At 44.4% G+C, this 21,833-nt stretch overlaps 1 protein-coding gene across 1 annotated transcript; it reads left to right on the forward strand.

Moving 5' to 3' along the window:
* Positions 1-2,496: 2,496 nt before the first annotated feature.
* PSMD5 (proteasome 26S subunit, non-ATPase 5) lies at positions 2,497-20,946 on the forward strand. Its single transcript, XM_072727505.1, has 10 exons — positions 2,497-2,725; positions 6,837-6,981; positions 7,994-8,107; positions 8,945-9,073; positions 11,201-11,310; positions 13,514-13,656; positions 14,514-14,705; positions 17,331-17,440; positions 17,818-17,958; positions 20,137-20,946. Exons 1-10 carry the CDS (start codon positions 2,553-2,555, stop codon positions 20,392-20,394), a joined length of 1,515 nt encoding a protein of 504 aa, XP_072583606.1. The 5' UTR covers positions 2,497-2,552; the 3' UTR covers positions 20,395-20,946.
* Positions 20,947-21,833: the final 887 nt, after the last annotated feature.

Here is a 21,833-nt window from a genome sequence, read left to right on the forward strand (position 1 = left end):
CAGGCACTTCTACTCTCTCCAGATTCAATTCCAGGGTTAGATTCCAAAAGTCCAACTCTGCATTTATGACTTTGGCAGATTCTTCAGATATAGTAAGAGTCTCCGTGCCACTGCCAGAGGGTCCAGGATCTTCTTCTGGAGGCTTCTTATCCCCCCTCTTTCCCTCTACCTTCTCCTCGTTATGGGATTCAGATTCAGAGTTAGGCTCAGATTCAGATTCAGATTCAGACTCCCCTTCAGACTCTGATTCTGTATCCATCTCCTTCGTCCACATTTCCTCCTCTTTGCTCGGGTCTTCATTTTCTTTCTTTAACCCCTTTGCTTTATTTTGTAGGTTCTTTTGCACCTCTTTATAAGTATATAACAATTTATTGAAGTCTTTTTTAAAGGCCAAACTTCTGTCCAGGAAAGGATCCATATCAATTGCAGCATCAATGAGGTCTGAGGCCTGGCGTAAGACAGCATTCAATTTCCTCAGATTCATCTTTACCTCCGGTTCCGGGGACTTGTCTTCTTCTGTGTTTACTGACGCAGACTCTCTCTCAGTTATGGCCAAAGCCTGAAACTTGAGCAGCTCGTTAATCTCACCCTCTTGGATGTCAAGGAATTTAAAGTCCATCCGTTTTGCAGACTCTATGATTTTTGCAACTTCTTCATTAGCTCTGGGGAAACACGCATAATCGTTCACAACATCATCCCAAAGTTTCCACCAGGCTTTATTAAGAGCAGCCGGTTTTATGTCATCCATTGCCTCTTTTATCACGACCAAAGCATCAGCAATGTTGTACTGTTGCCACGTTTCTTTCAAGGTAAGACAAGGGTTTTTTTCAATACAGTCGGCAAAGTGGTCGAACATATGCTTGGTGTAGTACCTCCTGAATGCTTCAATTATACCCTGATCCAGCGGCTGAAGGTAGCTAGTGCCTTCCAGAGGGAGAAACACAATATCAACATTAGGGTGAGCAAAGAATAAGGAGTCTGGGTGATTGGGACCCCTGTCCAAAATCAGCAACACCCTGAACTCGAGATTTTTTTCTATCAAATAACTCCGGGCCTGGTGGATGAAACAGTTATGAAACCAGTCCAAAAAGAGGGCCGCGGTTAACGACACTTTGGGGTGTGACCGCCAGAACACAGGAAGGCGCTTCTTGTCTTTTTCCAGAAGACAGGCGGGATTCGGGTCTTTATAAAGCAGCAAGGGTTTGATCATCTTGTCGCCGGCGGCATTGGCACAGAAAATGAGGGAGATCCTGTCCTTGGCCTCCTCCAAGCTCTCGGGGTTCTTGTCCTTTTCCCGGAAGGTACGCGAGGGCATGCACTTCCAGAACAGGCTCGTCTCCTCGGCGTTGAAGACCTGCTGCGGCACGAAGCCCCTGGCCCTGATCAGTCTCTGGACCTGCTTGGAGTACCTGGGCGCCGACTGGGCATCCAGCGGCTCTCCCTCCCCCATCAGCCTCGAGTTCCGCAGGCTGTAGCGGCGCCTGAACTTCTCGAACCACCCCTTGCTCGCATGGAACTTGTCGGGGTTGCCCTTGCCCGTGGTCTCCACCAGCTGCGTGTAAATGCGCTTGGCCTGGCTGCAGATGGCCTTGAGCGTCAGGGGCCGCCCCCCGATGGTCTGGTCCTCCACCCAGAAGGTCAGCGCCGTCTCCATCTTCTCGATGTTGGCGTCGCGGGGGACGCACAGCACCTTGGCGCAGACGGGCGACACGCTCTCCATGCTCGCCCTGATGGCCGCCGCGTTCCTCTTGATGGCGCGCACGGTGGACTCGTGGACGCCGAACAGGCGCCCCACGTCCGTGCTGCTCGCGCCCTCCTCCAGCTTCTCCAGGATCTTCATCTTGTCCTCCAGCGCCATGACCCGCCGCCGCCGCTTCACCCGCGTCTGGCCCGGGAGCAGGAGGCCCACGGCGTCGGCGCCGCCCGGCGAGGCCTCGGCCGCCGCCCAGGCCGCCGCCGCCTCCACCACCGCCGCCCTCGCGGCCGCCGACAGCCTGGCCTTGGGCGCCGGGGGCCGCCCGCGACGCCGCTTGGGCCCGCGGGGGTCCTCATCGTCCCCGCGGCGCTTGCCGGGCATCTGGCGCGCCTCGGCCCGCCGCGGGAGACGCGCACGCCGACCGCACAGCCGGCCCGCGCCCCCCGCCCCCGGTGACGCCCCCGATGACGCCCGGCCGCGACCCCGCTCGGCCCCGGTCTCGCGAGGCTTGGCGGCCCCCGAGCGCGCGCGGCCCGCCGGCCCCACATCGCTATTGGCGCGGCCGGGCGCGGCCGGCGGGCCCGGCCGGAACCCGGGGGGCGGGGCTGCGCCCTGGCGGATCTCGCGAGGCTTGGCGGCCGCGGGGGCAGCCGGCGGGCCCGGCCGGAACGCGGGGGGCGGGGCTGCGCCCTGGCGGGCCTCGCGAGGCTCGGCGGCCCCCGAGCGCGCGCGGCCCGCCGGCCCCACGTCGCTATTGGCGCGGCCGGAACGCGGGGGGCGGGGCTGCGCCCTGGCGGATCTCGCGAGAGCGGGAGCGGGAGCGGGAGCCGGAGCCGGACCCCCGCGGGAGGGCGCCATGGCGGCCGAGGCGCTGGCGCTGCTGCGGGAGCTGTCGCGGCTGGAGGCGCCGCTGGAGGAGCTGCGCGCGCTGCACTCGGTGCTGCAGACCGTGCCGCTGGGCGAGCTGCGGGCGCCGGCGGCGGAGCTGCGCCTCGGCCCGCTCTTCTCCCTGCTCCACGAGGACCATCGGTGAGCCGCCCCCGGCGCGCGGCGGAGCGGCCCGGCCGTGCCCCCTGGGGGAGGCCGCGGGAGTCGGCGAGCCGGCGGGAGGGCCCCGGCCGGAGCCCCGGAGGCGGGACGTGCAGCGGGGCGGGCTGCCCGCCTGGGGGGCGCCCGGGCTCGGCGGCGGAGCGGCTGCCCGCGGCCCGGCCGTGGCCCCGCGACCCCGCGACCCCGGCCGCGTCGGGCCCCGCAGGGCGCCGGTGCCCCTCCGCCTGGCTCTCGGGAGCAGACAGACAGACAGACAGACGACGTCTCTTAAAAGCCGGGGGGGGGGCGATCTTCTTGCAATCTGGCAAGATCCCGTCCACGTTATGAATGTTCGTTCTTTCCGGCCTCTAGACCTCGAAGCAGCAGGTCGGCTCGCCCCCAAAATGTGCCGTTTAGGGAGGGAAACGCGCAACAGGGGCAGCGGGAAAACTAGAAACAACCGAGATACCCATTACCAGGGGCTGGAGGCCCACGATTTCCGGCCCTGTGCGGCTCAGAAAAATCGCGGTAGATCTCTATGCGCGGACACGGAAAAATCTCTTAATGCGTGTTGTTGGAGAAGAAGGAACGTTGCAGCAGTTTATGATCCCGAAATGGGGCGTATTTTTTTTTTTTAATATTTCAGGCCCCCTCGCCCCACCCCCCACACAGGCTGGAGTAACACTGACCATGTGGGAGGAGCCGCAGATTTCTGGGTATAGAGGTCGGGCTTGGCCTGGCGACTTTTTTCATTCTATGCACATCTGTACTGTTTGATTAAAAACCTCCTTTTTTTTTTTTTTTTTAATTTATTCATGAGAGAGAGGCAGAGACACAGGCAGAGGGAGAAGCAGGCTCCACGCAGGGAGGCCGTGGTGGGACTCGATCCCGGGACCCCAGGGTCATGCCCTGGACCAAAGGTGCTAAACCGCTGAGCCACCCAGGGATCCCCTGTATTTGATCAATTAAAACGGTTTACAAAGCAGCCTGGGTGGCTCAGTGGTTTGGCGCCACCATCAGCCCAGGGCGTGATCCTGGAGACCCGGGATCAAGTGCCGCGTTGGCGTTGGGCTCCCGGCATGGAGCCTGCTTCTCCCTCTGCCTGGGTCTCTGCCTCTCTCTCTCTCGTGAATAAATAAATAAAATCTTAAAACAATAAAGTGGCTTACAAATGTTTGTGATCCAGAAACGTAAAAGTGACCCTTTTACTTGAAAAGGTTAAAAAAAAAAATCACAGGATTTCAGGGGGATTTCTTGGCTGTAACCTCCTGAGATTCCTCCTACGTGGTCCACTTCATTAAATCCATCAGTTAATATTATTCCATTTTGCCTATGAAATCTTTTTTTTTTTTTTAAGGTTTTCTTTATTCACATTCATGAGAGACACAGGGAGAGGCAGAGACCCAGGCAGAGGGAGAAGCAGGCTCCATGCAGGGACCTGATGCAGGACTTGATCCCAGGACCCCAGGGTCACGCCCTGAGCTAAAGGCTGATGCTCAATTACTGAGCCACCCAGGTGCCCCCTTTTCTGTGTCCTTTATTTCAGGCCCTCGTTTTCTCCCTCTTGCTAGGTCTCTTGCATTAGTCTGACTCATTACCTTGAAGCTTCCTTGTCCAGCATGTTTTTCCCACACAGCAACCACAGTTAACTTCTTAGGTCATTTGTCTCAAATATTTTCCATGGTTTCCCATTGTCTGCAGTGTAAAATCATGACTACTTTTCCTGGCATTTGGGCCCTTACAGTATATTTCCATCCTACTTTTCCAGCCTCTCTTTTCCCTCCATCCTCTACAAATATTTCATCTGCTTCAGCTACCGTATGGCACCATTTACTTTCCCTTGTGCATGACTTGGCACTTTTCCTAACTTTGTGCATGCCAATCCTTCTAACTGAAACGCCCTCCCTCTCCAAATTCCTTCATTCTTTAAAGCTCAGGTAAAGTGCTGTCACCTCCAAAAAGTCTCATTTGGCCACTCTAGTTTCAAGTGACTGGTCCTCAGATCTCCTGAGAGACATTGTCACATTATCATTATTTCTGCTAATGATGCTTGACCCTGTTGCATTATGTTATGATTCTTTCCATGTTTGCTTCTAGTTGGATAATTCTTTGAAGGCAGGGGATATTTCTTTGTTCATCTCTGCATCCCTCCTATAGTGTTGCACATTTTCCATTTGGGAAGATGAAAATGTTCTAGAGGTGGTTGATGGTGATGCTTGCCCAACAATGTGAATGAACTTTGATACACAGAGCTGTATAATCAAAAAATGGTTTAAAAAAATGGTTAAAATAGTAAAGAAGCCCATATCCATGAACAGACGCTCCTCCCCCTTCCTCCTCTCTGCCCCTCCCCCAGCCCCTAACAACCAGGAATCTGTTCTCTGTCTCTGTGGATTTGTCTGTTCTGGACATTCATATAAATGCAATCATCATCAAAAAGCTTTTTATGGGGGATCCCTGGGTGGTGCAGCGGTTTAGCGCCTGCCTTTGGCCCAGGGCGCGATCCTGGAGACCCGGGATCGAGTCCCACATCGGGCTCCCGGTGCATGGAGCCTGCTTCTCCCTCTGCCTGTGTCTCTGCCTCTCTCTCTCTCTCACTGTGTGCCTATCATAAATAAATAAAATAAAAATTAAAAAAAAAAAAAAGCTTTTTATGTCCCGCTTCTTTTAGAATAATATTTCCACACTTCATCCGTGTTGTATAATATCCCATTGTATGATTAAACTAGGTTATGTTCATCCACTCATTAATTGCTGGACATTTGGGTTGTTTATTGCTATGAATATCCGCATACGAATTCTTGTGTAGATATATGGTTTCAGTTATCTTGGGTATAAACACTGTTAATTACTTCCTTAGGTGCAGTTATACAAAGTGGAATCCCAAAGTTAAAAAAGTTATGTCCATTTTTAAGGTTTTTTACATCTATTGCTTAATCAACTTTTATATTTTTAAAGATTTTATTTATTCCTGAGAGACACAAGGAGAGGGAGAAGCAGCCTCCCTGCGGGGAGCCCAATGTGGGGCTCAGTCCCAGGATCCCGGGTTCACACCCTGAGCCAAGGGCAGACACTCAACCGCTGAGTCATCCAGGTGCCCCTTAATCAACTTTTAGAAAAGTCAAATCACTTTAATTGTATATTCCTGTTAATAGTATGTGAGTGCCTGAGCTATTTACATGTACTGCCCATTAGGAGAAAAGAAAGTGATTCTTGAAATACCTTCTATATCCACAACTGGTAGTCAGCAAGTTCTGATTAATTCACATCTTTGATTCCTCATGAATCTTTTCCCGCCTCTCCATCTCTTCTTACTACACTGTTTCACTCCCTCACCACCTGCCTTCTAACGGAAAAATTATTTCTCTAATTAATACAGAATAATTTCCTCAAGGCAGATCTCATCAGTTACTTTCTGTTTAAAACCACTTCGTGGCTTGCCATTCATTGCTTTCTGGAAAAAGTCTGAATTCTGTAGATGATAAAAAAAGACCCCATCAGAGTCTGGCTTCTGTGCATCTTTCCTGTTTCATTTCTCCCTGTTCATACCTCCCCTTTTACCTTATCCCCACTTCTCTCCCATTCTTTTTTTTTTTTTCTTCTCTCCCATTCTTACCCCAGTTATATGGAGCTCCCTGTACTTCTTGAATGTATAACACTACCTCATTCCTCTACCCCTTCATCTCCTTCTACCTGGAACACCTTTGTCTTTCTAGATAATTCCCACTTTTTCTTAAAATTTAGTTCAGCTATTACCCCTCTGGGAGGGCTCCTTGATCCCTGTGTTCTTTTTTGAGCTCCCAGTGAGCTCCCAGAATTTCCAACCCTAACCTATAATTTTTACCCACCTGAATTATAGTTGCCTTTCTGTTTTTCTGTATTTTCCATTAGACTGAGCTCATTGAGGCTAGAGAATATATATTATCCTTCTTTGTAGTACCAGTACAGGTATGGCACATAATAGGTACTTAATAAATGTTTAATAAATTTGTAGAAGTTAGTATCTTAAAGGAAGTTTGGTGTGGAAGAGACCTTCATTGAGCCAGGCTTCAGGTTGTTACTTCGTACCTGGCAGGACACAAACTAATGAGACCTATGACATTTCTTTTAGGGAACAGACCACGTTGTGTGTATCCATTCTGGAGAGATTGCTCCAAGCTATGGAGCCGGTTCACATAGCCCGGGACCTCGGAGCTGACCTTCAGAAGGGACTGACTCACCCCGATGATTCCGTAAAAATTCTGACTCTATCCCAGGTATGAAATTTTACTAGCACATAATAAGGACACTAACATTTAGTGACCGCCTGCTCTGGACCAGGCTCTGTGTTGGGTGCCAAAGACAGAGAGACAAAACATGATCTCTCTGTGTTCCTAGGGGGTGTCTCGTCTATTCTAGTGTGCATAGCTAACTATAAGCAGGAGCATCCAGGCTAAAGTAAGGGGTTCTAGTAAGTATTGTCTGAAATACTCAGTCATCAAATGCTGACTGAATTCCTTGTACATGCCAGGCATTGTATCATATACTGTTAGAGCTAGCAAGATAAATAGAGCCTCTTTCCTCCCCTCAGGGAGCTCCTAATCTAGAGGAAGTAATTGCCAAATTAGCTCTTATTATAGGGGCATAAAAAAGGTGCTATTGTAAAGGTCACCAAACCAAGAAATTGAGACAGTAACTCTTACAACCCTTGTAACCAAAATACTATTTGGGTGAAGGGTTGCTGCTAAGGATTATATTGTTGAGATGTTAGGACCCAAGCAGTTAGTTATCTAGGAGGCATCAAGTACTATTTTTCTTTTTCTCACCTGAAGGCATTATTTCAACAAAAAAGGAGAAAGTGTTGATTGATTCTCTGACCATTTATGTGCTAGACGCCATACTAGGTACTTTTCCTATTTAGTTTCCTTCCATCGTCATAACTACCCTGCAGTTAAGTATTATGATCACATTTTACAGATAGAAACCTGTAAAGAATTAACTAAAGAAGTTAGTTAATTTGCTCAGGGTCTGTAGCTAAAAATTGATAGAACTAGAATTTGTGTTGTCTTCTTTCACTGGAGTGTCTCTATTTTTTACCTACTGTTAACTTTTGTCTTTCTTTTCAGTATTGTGCCTATATCATGAGTGTCTTCAGCTTTAATGAATTTGGGTCATTTGGAATTTTTTTTTTTTCCATTTGGAATTTTTAATGGCTTGTCTTAGAGCTGAATCAGTGACTCCTAAGATAAATGCACACTAAAGGAATTTCTGATTGCATTTTTATTTCAGGTTGGAAGAATTGTTGAGAATTCTGATGCTGTTACTGAGATTCTAAATAATGGCGAATTACTAAAACAGATCGTTTATTGTATTGGTGGAGACAATTTGTCTGTAGCTAAAGCGGTGAGTCACCTAGAACCATCAGCCTAAAGCACACAGAGTATCCTAAAAAACAAAGGAAGGCCTTCTGGATTGAGGGGTGGAAGTTTAGGATGGATGATTTGTATAGTTGAATTTGCAACCTCATATAGATGGTATCAGATAAGTAAATGGTGTCATATAAATACCAGTAAACCCCTTTTGTTTTCTAAAATACACATATCTAAATTATCCATCATGGAACTTATATTAGGTTGTTTGATAAGAAAATTTACGTCCTCCGTTTTTGTTTTTGTTTTTTTAAGATTTTATTTATTCATGAGAGACACGGAGAGAGAGGCAGAGACACAGGCAGAGGGAGAAGCAGGCTCCATGCAGGGAGCCTGACATGGGACTCGGTCCCAGGTCTCCAGGATCACAACCTAAGCTAAGACCCCGCTAAACCACTGAGCCACCCAGGCTGCCCACATCATGCATTTTCTTTTTTTTTTTTTTTTTTTAAAGATTTTATTTATTTATTCATGATAGTCACAGAGAGAGAGAGAGAGAGGCAGCGACACAGGCAGAGGGAGAAGCAGGCTCCATGCACCGAGAGCCCGACGTGGGATTCGATCCCGGGTCTCCAGGATTGCGCCCTGGGCCAAAGGCAGGCGCCAAACCGCTGCGCCACCCAGGGATCCCTATCATGCATTTTCTATAGGGAATACTATGTATCTTTTTCAGTTTAAAATAATGATAACTAAAACATAGTGCTCATTGAGCAAGATGCATTCCACACACTAATTTTACATCCATCTCATGAAGTAGGTATTAAGTATTCTGCATCTTTATGACTTAAGAGGTATTTTCTTTCCTTATAAGGCCATTAAATCCCTGTCAAAGATATCACTAACCCAAGCTGGACTGGAGGCTTTATTTGAAAGCAATCTGCTGGATGATCTGAAAAGGGTAATGAAAACAAACGACATCGTTCGATACAGAGTATATGAGGTAAGACTAAAGCAGGCAGTTTTGTTTTGTTTTGTTTTGTTTTTGAGAGAGAGAGAGAGCGTGAGTGCAGGGGGAGGGGCAGAGAGAGAGAGAATCGCAAGCAGCCTCCAAGCTCAGCATAGAGCCCAGCGCAGGGCTTGATCTCACGACCCTGAAATCATGACCTGAGCCAAAATCAAGAGTTGGACACTCCACCGACTGAGCCCCCCAGGCACCCCTTCTCATGCCTACTATTCAGAATGCAATAGAGCTACCACTGAAAGGCAAGATGTCTTGTTAACATCCCATCTATTGAGCATCTAGTCTTTGTAAGGCCCTATATTCAATAGCTGGGTACGTGGAGGTGAACCCTCAGCCTAATGTGTCAGGCAGTCATCTAAAAAATTATTATGGCAGACTACATAAAGTACTATATAATAGGAGATAATGTGAAAACTGGACTTTGAAATAGTACTCAGATGAAGAAATGACTCATTTGCACCCACTCTGTACTTAGCATTGTGCTGAATCTCCACTTATATTGTCCATTTTTATGGTAAACCCTACACATGATTATCACTAACTTCACTATTGATACAGTAGCTGACCCAAGCCATATAGTTAAGAGGCTGCATATTCAAAATGGAACCCTTGACAGTCTAATTCCCTATTTAAAACACTTTCTTACTGGGCATATCTTAATACCATGCTATCCTGGTTTCCCTTCTGCCTCTCTAGCTGTTTCTTCTCTGTCTCCTGGTTCATTATCCTCTGTTGAACTTTTAATTTTGGAATTCATGAAGGTAAATTCCCAAACCCTCTTCTCATTATACATTCATTTCTAGGCAATTTTATTCATCCTATGATTTCAGTTCCCATCTACATGGGATGACTTCATAGACCTCCAACCCAGACCTCTCTTCTGAGCTCAGACCTTCATGTCCAACTGCCTACTGACTGTTCCCCCTTTGGACCTATGTATTCTAGGTCCCTCACACTCATACTCAAACCAAACTCCTCAGCTTCTTTTTTTTTTTTTTTTTTTAAAGATTTTATTTATTTATTTATGAGAGAGACAGAGAGAGAGGCAGAGACACAGGCCGAGGGAGAAACAGGCTCCCTGCGGGGGAGCCCGATGCAGGACTCAATCCCAGGACTCCAGGATCACACCCTGAGCCAAAGGCAGACACTCAACCACTGAGCCACCCAGGCGTCCCTAAACTCCTAAGCTTCTTTACCCAGCCCATGCTCTAATAAAAAATAGCAACAGACTAGCTCTGTATGAGCCCTTGCTCTCCCTACCACATATCCATTAGGTCATCATACTGTCAGTTTTACAGTCAGTTTTATTAAACCATGCACTTAAAAAATAAAAATAAAAAATAAACCATGCATTTCTCTTCCTTGATATAGCTACCACCGCTTTAGTTTAAACTACCAGTTTCTGGGCAGCCCGGGTGGCCAGGGGTTTAGCGCCGCCTTCGGCTCAGGGCCTGATCCTAGAGACCTGGGATCGAGTCCATATCGGGCTCCCTGCAGGGAACCTGCTTCTCCCTCTGCCTGTTTCTCTGACTTACTCTCTGTGTGTCTCACGAATAAATAAAATCTTAAAAAAAAAAAAAACTACCAATTTCTCTCACCTGGACTACTATATTTGCATCCAGACTGGTCTCTTCTCATGTTGATACCACTTGTCTATTTTCAGATGCAGTCAGGATGATCTTTTAAAAACTCAAATCTGATTCTGTCCTTCCTCTGCTTAAAATCTTTCAGTGTCCTATATCTCTCAGAAAGCCCTCAGGCTTGTGGAATGAGTGAATGACTAAGAGAATGTATGAATGAATGATTTTTAACAATCATTTTGCTAATTCAGGCTTTTGTATTCTGATTAATGAATTGGAGATTTCTTAAAAAAGAAAAAACACAGATACAATCAGATATAATAGAGTATTTCTGTGCCGAAGTAATTCTTATGGGTTCAATGAAGTTTTTCTACTTATGGAGACAAAAAATTGATTTTTTTAAAAACTCAATTATACAAAAGTGCCTAGTCCTGTGTTTAATTTAAAATGAACTCTAACAGATTTGCGGCTGTTAAGACCTTTTTGCTTTTTCTGTTTTTGTTTTTGTTTTTTTTTCTTCTTTCAGTTAATTGTAGAGATTTCTTCTGTGTCACCAGAATCTTTAACCTACTGTACCACCAGTGGGTTGGTAACCCAGCTCCTCAGAGAGTTGACTGGGGAGGATGTGCTGGTCAGGTATGTTGGCTGAGAGAGCTCTAAAACCAAATGTCTTTTTTTGGAGATCTGGAAAACAGCCTTGGAGATCTGGAAAACAGCCTTCAAGTGATCTTCCCTAGTAGGGCCTGGGCCTGGGTAGCAGTCTCTTGACCACTGTCCTGAAGAAGGGGCCTTTAGGGCAGCCCTGGTGGCTCAGCGGTTTAGCACCGTCTTCGGCCTGGGGTGTAATCCTGGAGACCCGGGATTGAATCCTGCGTTGGGCTCCCTGCATGGAGCCTGCTTCTCCCTCTGCCTATGTCTGCCTCTGTGTCTCTGTGTCTGTCATGAATAAATAAATAAAATCGGAAGAAGGGGCCTTTAGAAATTACTCAAGTTAAAAGAAAAGAAAAGAAAGAAAAAAAAGAAAAAAGAAAAATTATTCAAGTCACATTGTCACAGTATGCTGGAACTTAGCAGAGCCCCATGACAATTCAGCTACTTTAGATTAACCATATTCCTTGTCCTTAGGCAGGTGTGCTTTTGCAATCACTGGGTAACTGTTATTTTGTATTACTTAATAGGTTATTCTACACATTTTTTTGGCGTTGTTAAATAATAGCACTGTGGCATGATAGAAGAAACAGTGGCCTTTGAAAATGGGCAATACTTGAGCTTCCATGCTTCTCTGCTACTTATTAGCTATTTGACCTTGAACAATGTATTATAACCTTTTGCACTTTAGTTTCCTTATGTCTCAAATGGAACAGTAACAACTCTGTAAAGAAGACATGAGGATTAAATGAATTGGCCATAGAGACCGATACATTGACTGGCATAGGTCCTCCAAGCTATGTTGATTCTTTCTCTTCACTCCCAGCCCTCTACTTCCTGAGTCACCTTTAATATCTTCCAAATGTTACCTTGTTGATATTCCACAGTTTACTAATATATCCTTACTGTTGAACACTTGACTTTGCTTCAAATAATTTGCTGTTAGATTAGCACTACAGTTAATCACCTTCGTGCACACACCGATTTTTGTTTTCCTTAAGTGATTTTCTGATTGTCATGTTTTTTAAATGTGACTAAATTTCTTGAACTCATTTGCACATAAGTCAGTCACCAGTTACACTGTTTCAAAGCATTTGAGTTACATTGTTTCAAAACATTCCTAATAACAAAATTAGTTTTTTAAACTAATTTTTTAGCCTTTAATTTTTTTAGCTTTATACAAATTATATAATATACAGGAGAAGAACCTGCAAATAGTCTGTTAAAATACCTTGGGGACAACTATAAAAATACTTTAAAAAAATTATTTGGGGAAATCTGACCATGGGTAGGCATTAGGTAATACTAAGAATGTTTTTTTTTTAGATTTATTTATTTTAGAGAGAGAGCTAGAGCGGGGGTTGGGGCAGAGGGAAAGAATCCTGAAGCCGACTCCCCACTGAGTGCAGAGCCTGACTGTGGAGCCTGATCCCAGAACCCTGAGATCATGACCTGAGTTGGAATCAAGAGTTGGCTGCTTAACAGACTAGAACACCCAGTCGCCCTGATACCAAGAATTTTTGTCAATTTTTAAAATATGTGGAAGTGGCATTGTAATTGTCTGATGTTTTTTAGAGATGCATACTGAAGTATTCAGGGATAAATGGCTGGATACCTAGAATTTGCTTTAAAATAATTCAGCAAAAATGGAGGAAAAAAGATGAAAAGCAAAATCTTGTCCAAAATCTCATACAAGGCAAAATCTTGATAATTATGTGGGTACATGGAGGCTTACTGTACTGATCTCTTTACTTTTGTATGTGTGAGACATTTCAAAATTAAAATTGTTTAGGAAACAGCTCTAATCAGTTAAAATTTAAGTCTAAACTCTACCTTGTAATAACTGTGATTCAGAACAAATCACTGCAATCTTCTCATCCTTGTCTCTTCATCTGAAAAGTAGAGCCAGGTGATGCCTGGGTGGCTCAGCGATTGGGCATCTGCCTTCAGCTCAGGTCAAAATCTTGGGGTCCTAGGATCGAGTCCCACATCGGGCTCCCTGCACGGAGCCTGCTTCTCCCTCTGCCTGTGTGTCTGCCTCTCTCTGTTTCCCTAATGAATAAGTAAATCTGTAAAAAAAAGAAAAGTAGAGCCAGGATCACTGACCTTTCTGATTAAAAGGATTAAGTAAGATAGCCTATGAAAGCGTTTATAAATTCTGCTAATCACATGCAAAATCTTGACATTTCAGAGCCACCTGTATAGAAATGGTGACATCACTGGCATATACTCATCATGGACGACAGTACCTTGCTCAAGAAGGAGTAATTGATCAGATTTCTAATATAATTGTTGGGGCAGATTCAGACCCTTTTTCTAGCTTCTATTTGCCAGGTAAGAAATGTTGATTTCTTTGAAAATGATGGTGCATGTTTTTTCTGAGTTATCACTGATAGGAGAAGCCAGGGATAATTTCCTTTCCTTTAGAGCAGATCCCCTTTAGATGATACCCTTTGCCCCATAGGTGGAATCTATTGCCCTGGGAGCTATATATTATTGGTTCTGATTTTCTAGAAATACCATTGCTCTTCAGAGCATTAGGATAGTTTCCCTTGAACCTTAGTCAGAAGCAACATAAATTAAAAAAACTACTGATATTTATACTATGTTTCATAGATTGAGCAAATCTCTGTTGGAATATCTATCTAATATAGGATCCACTCCAGCCATGCTGTTCCAGGACATGGATAATTAGTTTTTCTTGAGCACTTGCAGAAATCGGAAATGTATTCCTTCCTTAGGTAGCCTAGTTTACTTCATCAGTGAACATCTCTGTTTAAAAATTTCTTGGGTTGCCTGGCTGACTCAATCGGTAGAGCATGCAACTCTTGATCTCGAGGTCTTGAGTTCAAGCCCCACATCAGGCATAGAGCTTACGTAAAAAAATTTCTTCCTAACAATCTCTCCAAACTTGGTTTCCTGTAATTCAAATCCAGTGGTCCTTGTTCTTTGCTCTTCCTCTTGCATATGACAGTGTTTCAATATTTGAATCCAGCTCTCTTGACACCCTCACATCACAGGTCCTTCAGTGCCTCCTATGGGCTGTGTGATTGCCAGGCAGTGGAGTACAGTACTGTAACCCTTCTCCCCTTCCTGGCCTGTAGTTCATTACCATCTCTGTGAAGACATACAGCCCACAATTTGTGGGGTCTTCCTCTTCTATTAACATACGTTTTTGTAAATATCTTTAGGATTTGTGAAGTTTTTTGGAAACCTGGCTATCATGGATAGTCCTCAACAGATTTGTGAGCGTTATCCTGTCTTTGTGGAAAAAGTCTTTGAAATGACAGAAAGTCAGGACCCCACCATGATTGGTGTAGCAGTAGACACAGTTGGAATCCTGGGATCCAACGTTGAAGGAAAACAAGTTTTACAAAAAACAGGTTGGTATGACTTAGCGTTCCTTGGCCGCCTTTAGGGGTATCTTCATTTTTGACGAGGATTCAATATATAAGCTCACTTGCTGGTGCATTAACTACATTGTAGAAACTACTTTTACAGATGCCAGTCTTTTTACTGTGATCTTGGACTCTTTCCTAGAAAGCCTCATAATTATCACTGAATTTTTTGTTTATTTTTTACTGGCTAGACCAAATACTGTGTCCCCTCTACACCTTCGTTGGTAGTATTCATGGTCCAGAGACTGTGGGCTGGAGTCAGAAAGACTGGATTCATGTCCTGGTTCCAACACTGACTTGGCTTTTTTTTTTAAATTTTTATTTATTTATGATAGTCACACACAGAGAGAGAGAGGCAGAGACACAGGCAGAGGGAGAAGCAGGCTCCATGCACCGGGAGCCCGACGTGGGATTCGATCCCGGGTCTCCAGGTTCGCGCCCTGGGCCAAAGGCAGGCACCAAACCGCTGCGCCACCCAGGGATCCCCCTGACTTGGCTTTTTGATCATATCCTCACTTAATTACTTTAGGCTTGTTTTCTTTATTCATAAAAAGGGTAAACTATTGCTTCTCAGGATTGTGAATATTTATTTTTTTAAAGATTTTGTTTATTTATTCATGACAGATCTAGAGAGAGAGGCAGAGACACAGGCAGAAGGAGAAGCAGGCTCCCTGTAGGGAGCCTGATGTGAGACTCGATCCCGGGACTCCAGGATCGCGCCCTGGGCTGAAGGCTGGCGCTAAACTGCTGAGCCACCTAGGGATCCCCAGGATTGTGAATGTTTAATTGAAAATATACATTTGTTTTATATTTGTAATATCCTAGAAGAAAAAACCAAAAATTTGTTCCAAATTTTATGTTCAGAATGATGCTTCTATGGCACATCCATGAGTGTCTTAAAGGACTCTGAATTCTTTACAGAAAATAATATGGGCACCATTAAAACCCTTATGAAGTTAATCTTGAATTGAAAATTAGTATACTATTGTGTATCACAACTTGTATCCTTGTTATATATACTTTTCCAAGTGCTTTTACCTGTGATATAATCCTTTTCAGTCCTGCAAAGAACATACTACGGCATTCTCATTTTATAGATAAGGTAGCTGAAATTGAAAGAAGTCAAGAAGATTTTTTAAGATACAGACTGTGGGGCGTCTCATACTCAAATCTAGGTCCTTTCATTTCAAATCCTCTGCAGTTTATCCTAAATACATGCTGTTTTGCATATGAACATGTTTTAGGCCTGTCACTTGGTCTCTGACTACATGTTTAATTTTTTTTGTGCAGGTTACTAGAGGTCAGTAATATAAAAGCATACTTTTTTTTTAATATTTTATTCATTTATTCATGAGAGACACAGAGAGAGAAGCAGACACAGGCAGAGGGAGAAACAGGTTCCCTGCAGGGAGCCCGATGTGGGACTCGATCCCCAGACCCGGGATCACTACCTGAGCCGAAGGCAGATGCTCACCCAGGCGTCCCTGAAAGCATCCATTTAAAAAATCTCATTGTTCACTTCATACATTTGGATGGCTATTCTGACAAAAAAAGAGAGAGAACAGAAACAGAAAACAACAAGCGCTAACAAAGGATGTAGAGAAACTAGGACCCTGGTACATATTTTGTGGGCCTGTAAAGCGGTATAGCCGCTGTGGAAGACATTATGGTGGTTCCTCAAAAAATTATACATTGAATTACCATGTGATCCAACAAATAGACTTCTAGATATACACCCAAAAGAATTGACAGAAGGAACTCAAAAGATATTTGTGCACTTGTATTCACAACATTATTCGCAATAGCCAAAAAGAGAAAAAAATCCAAATTTTGTTGATGGACAAGTGGATAAACAAAATGTGGCATATACATATGATGAGATATCCAGTCATACATTGGGATGAGGGGCGCCTGGCTGGCTCAGTTGGTTAAGTGTCCAGCTCTTGATCTCAGTTCATGTCTTGATCTCAGGATCATGAGTTCAAGCCCCACATTAGGCTCCACACTGGACATGGACCAATGTGACCAAAAAAAAAAAGGAATGAAAGTCTCTTACATGCTGTAACACGCAGGGACCTTGAAGACATTGTGCTAAGTGCAATAAGCCAGACTCAAAGGACAAATATCCATTTACATGAGGTACTTAGACTAGTTAAATACACAGAGACAGGGATCCCTGGGTGGCGCAGCGGTTTGGCGCCTGCCTTTGGCCCAGGGCGCGATCCTGGAGACCCGGGATCGAATCCCACATCGGGCTCCCGGTGCATGGAGCCTGCTTCTCCCTCTGCCTGTGTCTCTGCCTCTCTCTCTTTCTCTCTGTATGACTATCATAAATAAATAAAATTAAAAAAAAAAAATTAAAAAAAAAAATACACAGAGACAGAAAGTAAAATACTGGTTATCAGGGGATGGGGATGGGGGAAATGGGGAGTTACTGCTTAAGGAATACAGAGTTTTGGTTTGAGATGATGAAAAAATTTCTGGAGACAGTGATGACAGTTGCACATCCAAAGGTACTTAATACCACTGAACAGTATGCTTAAAAGTGGTTAAAATGATAAATTTTATGTGTGTGTTACTACAATAAAAATATTTTGTTATCCTTCAAAGGAACTCGCTTTGAACGCTTGCTCATGAAAATAGGCTATCAAGCAAAGAATGCCTCAACAGAGCTCAAAATTAGGTGTTTGGATGCAATTTCCTCTATTTTTTATATACCGGTGAGTAGATTGGGAAATTAAGGAAGGACGGTGGGATATGTTTGGGAGAATAAATATACATAAGTCTACGTAACACTGGTTAACTTAATGTAAATGTTACTCAACTTTTAGTAAGGAAGATCCTCACTATATTACTAGTGATATTTTTTAAGTTAACGTGGAGTCATCCAGGATTAGACCTGGAGAGAGAAGACCCTAGAGTTTGTCTAATCAACCCCATCAGGAAACAGCAGCCGGGGAGGTCTGAGCTGGGTTTGGGAACGGATGCCCCAGACTTAGAGATCACGTAGCTGACTAAGGACGGCGTGCCGTCAAACCCAGGCTTCCTGACTTCCTGACTTCTGAAGGCTTGAGATTTTTTCCTTTCTGTCCTGTAGCCTGAGCAGCAAACTGAGGACCTCCTGCGGATGACGGAATCCTGGTTTTCTGCTTTATCTCGGGATCCTCTGGAGCTCTTCCGTGGTATCAGTAACCAACCCTTCCCTGAACTGCACTGCGCTGCCTTAAAAGTGTTCACGGTAGGCATCCTCTTCTTTTTCACGGGTCCTTTTGGGACGAGGCTAGTTCAGCATGTGAATCCTGGGCGTGTACAGTGTATGCAGTCTCTGCCCTGTGCTATTAGTGTAGGCCAGTGAGGGAGACCGATGTGCAGATTGTTTCAGTCAATGGTGTTAGGTATTGTGGCAGAGGTTTGGACAGGATTCTGTGGATCACAGAACTTATTCCAGATTCCTTACCTGTTATCAAGCAAGCTCCTTACTGCCCTAGTCTCCTTCCTGAGCCTTATTGCCTGCCAGTCCCCTTCTGGCCCTTAATGGACTAGCGATACCAAACTGCTTCATATCTCTGGACCTTTATGTGCCCTTTGCATACAATACTGTTCCCCAACTTTGCTTGGTAACCTCTTACTCACCTTGAGGGACTAACTCAGGTATCTCTAAACCCACGAGGTTGAGTTAAGCAGTGTCAGCTCTCATAAAAGTTGCTGATTATTTTAAACTTTGGAAAACATTGTGAAGTAAAAAAAAAAAAAAAAAAATTTTTTTTAAGACATTATTTATGTATTCATGAAAGACCCAGAGAGGCAGAGACACAGGCAGAGGGAGAAGCAGGCTCCCTTCAGGGAGCCCGATGAAGGACTCGATTCCAGGACCCCGGGGTCACGCCCTGAGCCAAAGGCAGATGCTCAACCGCTGAGCCACCCGGGTTCCCCAAAGTTGAAATTTTTGAAATTACTTAAAGTCAGACCTGTTTTGTGTATTTCCTTTTAGTGTTAGTGTTTATTTAGTTTTTTGTGAAAATTTTTTTTTTTGAAGATTTTACTTATTTGAGAGAATGCATGTACACAAGCAGGGGGGAGGGGGAGGGGAAAGAAGAAGCAGACTCCCCACTGAGCAGGGAACCTGACTCTGGTCTGGGCTTTGTCAAACCCAGGACCCTGGGGCACCTGGGGGGCTCAGCAGTTTAGCATCTACTTTGGCTCAGGTCGTAACCCCGGGTCTTGGGATCCAGTCCCCCATCAGGCTCCCTGCAGGAGCCTGCTTCTCACTCTGCCTGTGTCTCTGACTCTCTCTGTGTCTCATGAATAAATAAATAAAATTCTAAAAAACAAAAAACTAGGCAGCTCAGGTGGCTCAGTGGTTTAGCACCGCCTTCAGCCCAGGGCATGATCCTGGAGACCCAGGATCGAGTCCTGCATCAGGCTCCCTGCATGGAGCCTGCTGCTCCCTCTGCCTGCGTCTCTGCCTCTGCCTCTGTCTCTCATGAATAAATAAATAAAATCTTTAAAAGAAATAAAGTCATTATTTCATTGTAGAGCTATAGTGAATCATTCTCCTATCAGTGCAGATTTCAGTAGTTCTCTATTACAAATGGTATTACATTGAACATTCTCAAAAATATCTTGTGTACATGTATAAGAGTTTTTTCAGGGTAGTCTTTTCTAGTTTTTGTTTTTATTTTTCCATTGTTATAATTATGCCATGTCTATAATCTGGATCCACTTTTTCTTATCCATAGGTTTACATTCTTTATAAATACTATTCTTAATGTTTATTTAAATTTTTCTTACTATATACCATAATTTACTTACTGATCCCCCCCAGAATTAGACATTTATATTGTAACTTTCACACTATGATGAACATCTTTGTATAGCTTTTTAATATCTAGATTCTTTTTTTTTTTTTTTTTTTTTTTGAGAGAGAGAAAGAGAGCACAAGCTGGGGGAGGAGCAGAGGGAGAGAGAGAAGCAGACTCTACACTGAGCACAGAGACCAACATGGGGCTCAATCCCATGACCCTGAGACCATGACCTGAACAGAAATCAAAAGTCGGACATTTAACTGACTGAGCCACCCAGGCGCCCCTAGATTATTTTTTCTTAAGTTAGCTTTTCAGGAGGAAATTGATTTAGACAAAAGTAACATTTTTTAAAAAGAGATATTTTTATTTATTTTAGAAAGTGTGAGCTGGGGGAGGGGCAGAGGGAGAGGGAGAAGAGAGTCTCAAGCGGACAGCCTCCCTCTTGCAGCTCAGCTGAAATCAAGAGTCAGACTCTTAATGGACTGAGCCACCCACATGGCCCCAAAAGTAACATTTTTAAGGTTCATGTTTCTAAGGATTGTGCTATCCAAGTAACACATTGAACTTCTGAAGGCTCAGAGGAGTTTTATTCTTTCTGTTTTCCATTTCAGGCCATTGCAAATCAACCGTGGGCTCAGAAACTTATGTTTAATAGTCCGGGGTTTGTGGAATATGTGATGGATCGGTCTGTGGAGCATGACAAGGCTTCCAAGGATGCCAAGTATGAACTGGTGAAAGCACTTGCCAATTCAAAGACAGTTGCAGAAATCTTTGGGAATCCAAATTATTTGAGGCTCAGAACTTACCTGAGTGAGGGTCCATACTATGTGAAACCCATTTCCACAACAGCCGTGGAAGGAGCTGAATGATTTCTTCTAGAGTCTAGACCATTTTTGACCAAAACATCTCCCAAGGTCTCTGACTTCATCTGTAAGCTACACAACAGAGGCTTCTCTTCCCCCATAATTATCATGGAGTGTAACATAATTACATTACCTACGTTTGTGGTGTTTCTACATTGAAATACAGTGTGGAACCAGGAAAGCAGGCACCTTGGTCATAATTGCACCAGGTGTTTTCAGATTCCCTTGACTGCCTTAATCTTTCCAAGAAGATGGAGGTTTTGTTCGCTTAGGAAATGTTCATGGACTTACTGTTTTATTTAAAATTCTGCTTCAAATAGAATGGAACCAAGTTGTTCAGAATTCTCTTTACCACCTATTTTTTTTCTTTGGGTCCTTTTGCCTTTCTGATTCCACTCTCAAAGTCTTGGATATAAATATTCTTTCAAACAATGTAGAACCTTGAAATTATGTTCTCCACACTAAGAATAAATACTTTTAATGAGGTGTCTTTGGATTTTTTTTTTTGTTACTATTATTTATTTGGAAAATGGACAATAAATAAGTCTTTTAAAAATGTTCTGGCGTTCTTTACTTTTTTTGTTTTTTATCATTGAATTTTACTCTGTCGTGGTTTGGGAGAAGGAGGAATGCCAACATGCTAAAGCAGAAAGATTCCCCAAACTCTTTACTTATCGGTGGATCATCATTGTTGAGGGTTTTGCTTTTAATTTTTCAGATCCATCAAGTCAATATTGAATTGATCAGAGACAGAGAGAGACAGTGACTCCTAATAACCAGAGTCAGATGGCAGGTCACTGTATGTAACTGTATGTACACTGTATGTACACTGTATGTAACAGGGTGCCATCACATCAAGTAACAAAGGATGCAGTTTCTTTTAATTGACAAAAAAAAAAAAAGCATTTCCATGTGTTTCTTTTTTTTTTTTTTTTTTTATTATTTATGATAGAGAGAGGGTGGGGGGGCAGAGACACAGGCAGAGGGAGAAGCAGGCTCCATGCACCGGGAGCCTGATGTGGGATTCGATCCGGGGTCTCCAGGATCGCGCCCTGGGCCAAAGGCAGGCGCTAAACCGCTGCGCCACCCAGGGATCCCTCCACGTGTTTCCAGTGCTCTGCTTTCTGACCGGAAAAGCACGCTGCACACCAATCACCCGTCAGAGGTTTCTGCAGGAGTGTGCCATCAGGGTAGGACGGTTCAGAATCCAGGGATAGGTTTCTTTTAAACCATGATGTTGATGTTGAAAAACCACCCCTGCTCTGTAACGTGGTGGTTCTCAGGCTCCTGGAGTTCCTGTCCCAGATGGATGACCTCGTTCCTACCATCCCTGAATCCTTCTGTGCGAGGTTTTGTTGGTTTCATGCTGATGATTTCTCTGCAACTAGTACCACTAACTAGGCCACAGCCAAGTCTTCCTTCCATTGTCCCAAGTGCTAAGTTCA

This window comes from Vulpes vulpes, chromosome 12 (genome assembly GCF_048418805.1).
Source record: "Vulpes vulpes isolate BD-2025 chromosome 12, VulVul3, whole genome shotgun sequence".
NCBI classification, from domain to species: domain Eukaryota; kingdom Metazoa; phylum Chordata; class Mammalia; order Carnivora; family Canidae; genus Vulpes; species Vulpes vulpes.

What these genes read in the sequence shown, in the direction of transcription:
- PSMD5 (XM_072727505.1), top strand. Translation starts at nt 2,553, where the DNA reads ATGGCGGCCGAGGCGCTGGCGCTGCTGCGGGAGCTGTCGCGGCTGGAG. An exon ending in CTGCTCCACGAGGACCATCG is followed by an intron (nt 2,726 to 6,836) that starts GTGAGCCGCCCC and finishes CATTTCTTTTAG; the next exon opens with GGAACAGACCACGTTGTGTG. An exon ending in TTCGATACAGAGTATATGAG is followed by an intron (nt 9,074 to 11,200) that starts GTAAGACTAAAG and finishes TTCTTCTTTCAG; the next exon opens with TTAATTGTAGAGATTTCTTC.